Source organism: Populus euphratica, unplaced genomic scaffold (genome assembly GCF_000495115.2).
Source record: "Populus euphratica unplaced genomic scaffold, PopEup_1.0 scaffold666.1, whole genome shotgun sequence".
Lineage (NCBI taxonomy): Eukaryota > Viridiplantae > Streptophyta > Magnoliopsida > Malpighiales > Salicaceae > Populus > Populus euphratica.
In genome coordinates this window covers 91,418-97,311 of record NW_011500286.1, presented here as the reverse complement: position 1 = coordinate 97,311, position 5,894 = coordinate 91,418, and the positions used below count along the sequence as shown (strand labels likewise).

General features: G+C 32.8%; 1 protein-coding gene across 1 annotated transcript; it reads right to left on the bottom strand.

Moving 5' to 3' along the window:
• Positions 1-5,077: 5,077 nt before the first annotated feature.
• Positions 5,078-5,652, bottom strand: LOC105113213 (ethylene-responsive transcription factor ERF021-like). Its single transcript, XM_011009289.1, has one exon. The coding sequence runs from the start codon at positions 5,650-5,652 to the stop codon at positions 5,110-5,112; it is 543 nt and encodes a 180-aa protein (XP_011007591.1). The 3' UTR covers positions 5,078-5,109.
• Between the last annotated feature and the right edge of the window lie 242 nt (positions 5,653-5,894).

The window sequence follows — 5,894 nt, the reverse complement described above, 5'->3', positions numbered from 1 at the left end:
TAGTAGTAGTAGTAGTAGTAGTAGTAGTAGTAGTAGTAGTAGTAGTAGTAGTAGTAGTAGTAGTAGTAGTAGTAGTAGTAGTAGTAGTAGTAGTAGTAGTAGTAGTAGTAGTAGTAGTAGTAGTAGTAGTAGTAGTAGTAGTAGTAGTAGTAGTAGTAGTAGTAGTAGTAGTAGTAGTAGTAATAATAATAATAATAAAGAAAGAGAAGAAGAAGAAGATGATGAGAACTTTGAGATGGAATATTAATGTAACGATTAAACAATGATAATAACAAATGTCAAGGTTAGAGGTTCCACTAATGGTATATCAAACAAGTATAGTATAAACTCTTATTATTGAATTGGAAACCACACACAAAGGAGGTTCCAATCAGATTATATATTGTTAACATGATTACATTAGTCATCTTATTCAATTAATGCTAATACTTGTAAATCTCGTCAAGCATTCATGATTATAACTTATGTTAACAACAAATCAAGTTCCTTTCATAGCTCAGGTGTCGGTTATACCATACATTATGGGCTATGAAAGTGCCAAGCATTTGTTGTACCAAGTGTTATACAACATAAATCAAGATTAGTCATTTAACAAGCAAAGTATTAAAGAGTGAACAAGATAGCAAATATAAAACATGTTAGTATCAAACATTAAAGTCCATATTAAGTTTACATTATACTTATTCTTACACCATTAGTGTAACCTTTTCACCTTGACATAATTAACTTAGCTAGACATAATGAAAGAAAGCAAAATAGATAAACAAAATAAGAACATAAAAGTTAACTAAGTAAAGGAAAGGAAATGAAAGGCATAAACTTAATATTAATGAAAACAAAGCATAAAAAATACAAAGAGAGAAAGGAAGAGCATGATCTTGATCTGGAGACCAAGATGCCTAAATGCATGGCAAATGCCTCCTTTTATAGGCCAAAATTGGGAACTATTGATTTGATGACTAATTGATAAGTGGGTGACCAACTTTTGACTTGGTGACAATCCTTATCTTCTCTTGTCTGCCCAAAACGTCATTGATAACGTCAAAACTGGAGCCAGTTGCAAACATGAAAGTTGTAGGCAATTGTCTCAGCTTTCTTGTGTAAAACATTCAGCTCATTTGGACTTCTAGAACTCCAGATATGGCCAAAATACCGAACAGTGCTCGGGCTGGAAGACAGATTCGGGCTTCTTTGTTGTTGCTACAATTTGGACTTGATAATGGCCTTTTTAGATCTTGGGCTCCATATGAAAGTTGTAGGCCTATGTCTTACCTTTCCATCCATATAAATTGGACCTAAATCTGAGATATATAGCTCTAGATATGACCCAATTACCGAACAGTGTTCCGGTTTGGATTGCACCGACATCTCTTTTCTAAATTTGGCCATCTCTTTGTCCTTTCAATTTCAGTTTTTAAATTCATCAATCAATCCTTTCATTTATGTGATAGGCCTGTATTTAAAATGAACATTTACCATAAATTAAAGGTATCTTATATTATTAGATATATTATTATAAAACATGCTTTAGTTAAGGAGTTATTGATACTTTAAGTGCAAAATGATGATATAAAACCTTGATAAAAATGCACTTTTAAGTACTAATCACCTGTATTTAAAATGAATATTTACCACAAATTAAAGGTATCTTGTATTATTAGATATATTATTATAAAACATGCTTTAGTTAAGGAGTTATTGATACTTCAAGTGCAAAATGATGATATAAAACCTTGACAAAAAATATATTTTTAAGTATCAATCATGGGCAATGATCAAAAGTCTAAAAGATATAAGCTATACAACCCCAATGAAGGAAATATGGTGATTAATAGAGATGTTGAGTTCGATGAAGAAGGAGCATGGGTTAGAAATGTAGATGATGATGAGAAATATAATTTTGTACTACTTCTTAATGAAGAGGAGGTAAGATATGAAGATCATCAAGAACAATATACTATTCCACAATCATTAATGGTGCCATCTTCACCTTTATCTTTTTTTTCTAGTAAAAGTTCAAGTAGTGACAACCTATCAAATCTTTTAAGAAGGTTGAAAAACCTTGATAAATAATATAAGGCAACTATTCCTATTGATATTGATGTAACATTATATTATCACCTTAGTACATGTGATTCTATAATGTTTGAATAAGCAATAATAAATGCAAAATGAAGAATCACTATGAATGAGGAGATTGCATCAATTAATAAAAATAACACATGAAATTTGATGCAAGTGGAATAAAAAATACAAAATGAAGAATTACTATGAATGAAGAGATTACATCAATTAATAAAAATAACACATGAAAATTAATGCAAGTGGAAAGAAGTCAATGGGTGTCAAGTGGATATACAAAGAAAAGAAGAATATCAAATAAGAGGTAGAGAGATATAAGGCAATGTTAGTGGCAAAAAAATACAGTCAAAAGTATACGATTGGTTATAACAAGGTTTTTGTTTTCGTTGCTAGATTAAAGACTAGTAGATTATTCATTGTCATGGATTCCTAGCATAGATGTAGAATCAACTAAATGGATATGGAATTAGCTTTTCTTAATGGTTTTCTTGAGAAGAATGTCTACATTGAGCAACTTATAGGTTATGAATTGAAGGGACATGAAGACAAGATATTAAAGTTGAACAAAGCCTTGTATGGATTGAAGCAAGCTCTAAAGGCTTGCTATAGTCACATTAATGACTACTTCTTAAAGAATGGATTTGTTAAATGCCTTCATGAATATGCTATTTAAGTAAAGATCAAAAAGAGTGGTGATACTCTTATTGTTAATACGTGGATAAATTAATCTTTACAAGAAATAATTTAAAGATGTTTAGAGACTTCAAGCAAGCTATAATCAAGGAATTTGAGATGATGAATAATGACCTACTACTCAGGGATTGAGATCAGATAAGAAGAAGATGAAATATTTGTGAATAAAAAGAAGTTTACAAGGGAGGTTCTCAAAAATTTCAAGATGAAAAATTGTGCAAGAATAAATACTCTAGTTAAATATGGAGTAAAGATATCAAAGAATGATGAAGGATAAAAGATAAACTCTTTAACATTCAAAAGGTTAGTTGAGAGTTTTAAATATGTGACATGCACTCGTTTGGATATTCTTTTTTGAGGAAGATTTACAAGTAGATTTATGAAGATGCCAACTATAATACATTACAAAACTTCAAAGAGAATTCTTTGATATATCAAAGGTACCATAGATTTTGGCTTATTCTATAGATATTCTAATAGCTTTAATCTTGTGGGTTATAGTGATATTAATTAGGTTAGAGATATGGATGATAGAAAAAAACACTACGGGATTTGTTCTCTACACGAAAGACACGACATTCACATGGAGTTCAAAAAAATAATTTATAATTACTTTGTTAACATGTAAACCTGAATATATAGCTATTATATTATATGTTTGTCATTCCATATGATTAAACAAATTATTAAAGTAATTGTGAATGCCACAATAAAAACCTATTAAAATTTATGTGGATAGTTCATCATTATTATATGAGCAAAAAATCTAATATTTTATGATAAAAATAAATATATTTACATAATATTTTATAGGTATTACCTATAAGACTGCATTGTAAATAAGAAAGTTTACAGCAAAAATAACATGCTTTCATCATTGAGAAGACCATGCATTAAGGAACAAGAATGGGATTCTGAACAGGGCTTTAAAAGCTAGAAGGGAAAAGATTATAGTCCAGCATCCTCACTGGGGTTTTCGTAAACTTCCAGCCTGCTTTTGGAATAAGAAAGCATTGTACAGAATAGCACTCCAGGCTTCTGTTTTGAAGCTTTAAAAGCTTATGAACTCTATTTGGAAGACCAGCCCAAAAACCATCATAGAATTACCATCATAAAAGCTCATGAACTCTACTCTAAGATCTCTTGTACCCTAACTTCAAGCATATCTCGGGAAATAGTGAGGGCTTCTGATTTTGCCCCGTGATATGGTCCAAAAGAGCAGGGCACGTAAAAACACACAACTATAAACTGCTGGGATCAGGCTTCGTTGGATTGGAGTATAGGATTCAGTATGTTTCTTTAGATGTGGCCTTTAGTCCTAGTTGAGATCATAAATAGGCAATTCATATTTGATAGAATCAAATACCAAAGCGAGAGCTTGAAAACTTCTATTATACTGTAACAAAGAGTGAAACAGACTGATGAAAGACTCCTGTAATAGAAAAGCACAAGGAATGGAACCAAAAGTATCACACTATGCACTTGCAGTACCGGTGCTTTCCTTAAGCCATGATTAGAATCCATATCTACTCATCCTCCATAATCTTTAGGGATCGCTTGTTTGTATCAACAACCTTAAAGAAGAGAGTGCTTTTATGAGAAAAGTATCATTTATCAGCATACAAACAAAACTTGTTTGTTTGTTTTAAGGTATATTTGAGCAAGTGCTAAAGCATTAAAAAGAAAAAAAGGGAAATTGAGTGTTACAAAGAAGGGAATTATGAGAGAGGAAGAGGAGATTTAATAGTTTTAAAAGAAAAGAAAAACAGGGGAGATTAAATTACTTCGAAATTAGAATCCTAAGAGGGAGGTGTAGGTGTTTATGGGTCTCTTTTGTTTATCAGAAAGGATGGATTGAGGGAAGTGGAAGGGAGAAAGGAGGAAGTAGAATTCGGCCCTGATTTAGAAAACTTGATCACTTTCCATGGTTCCTTCACTACTGTTCCATGGAACAGTGATATCTCTAAGAAACCTTCCAAAGCCCGTACTTGGTTTGCGCATTCATTTATTCATAATACATGTAACCAAAAAGGAATCAATAACATGGCAAAAAAACATCATCTTGTATTTTCTATAAATCTTTAGTTTTTTCTTTTCTTTTCTTTTTATGGGAGAGACTCAAGCTCATAATATCTTCAGTGGAAGGAACATAAATTGTAAATTGTGCTTTAAGCATTCGCCAGCTAAAAATTTAGAACACATATACGTAACAAAAAAATAATAATATATATATATATATAATAATATATATAGGTGTAAGTTTATATTGAAAATTAATTAACTCTTGCATATACGCCTATTCTATTTAGCGTATTCACGGACTCGATCCGTTCTCTAAGGACCCCAAAGAGGATCTGTTTGGTTGTTATCCCACTCATCGTCTTCAATATCATCAGAGAACATCATGGAGGACTCCTCTAGCGTTGCTATCTCTGCCATTTGCATCCACATCTTTGGTGAATCCAATGGTGACTCATTAATGGCCTGAATTTGGCTTGCCGAGAGCCTAACCGTGATAGGCCCGACATTGGAGCTAGAGCTACCACCTTGGGACGAGTCAGCAGTAGAGGGCCTCAGGCTAATAGCTGCCTGATGAGCTGCCATGCGAATGTGGTCAGCACTGGAGCTTGCTGGCATTGGTAGCTTACCAGCCCGGTCAGGGAAATTAAGTTTTGCTTCACATCCCCTAAAATGTAAAGCTGCAACATCATAAGCAGCTGCTGCCATTTCTGGTGTCTCAAAACTGCCTAGCCAAATTCTAGTTTTCTTCCCAGGTTCACGTATCTCCGACACCCATTTCCCCCATTTTCTCTTTCGTACTCCCGTATAGCTAGAAGCTATACCACCATGGTTGGCAGTACTATTCCTCCCTTCCATTTAACACACTAATTTAAAGCACTAATAGTTTTAGTAATTTTGTGATGCTTGAGGGAATGTGCTGGAACGAGGTACTTCCATCATTAACTTATATATAGATGTAGAGATCGTATCTTAGTTGATGAAACGCGGAGTATCACTAGAGAAGTGAAGTTCCAAGAAGTTGTCTAGGTGATGAAGATATTGTGCTTCATTTTCTGCGTATGAATTCAAAACCTTTCTTTTGGTTCTCAGGAGAAATT

Coding starts and splice junctions, on each gene's coding strand:
- LOC105113213 (XM_011009289.1), bottom strand. CDS start 5,652: ATGGAAGGGAGGAATAGTACTGCCAACCATGGTGGTATAGCTTCTAGC.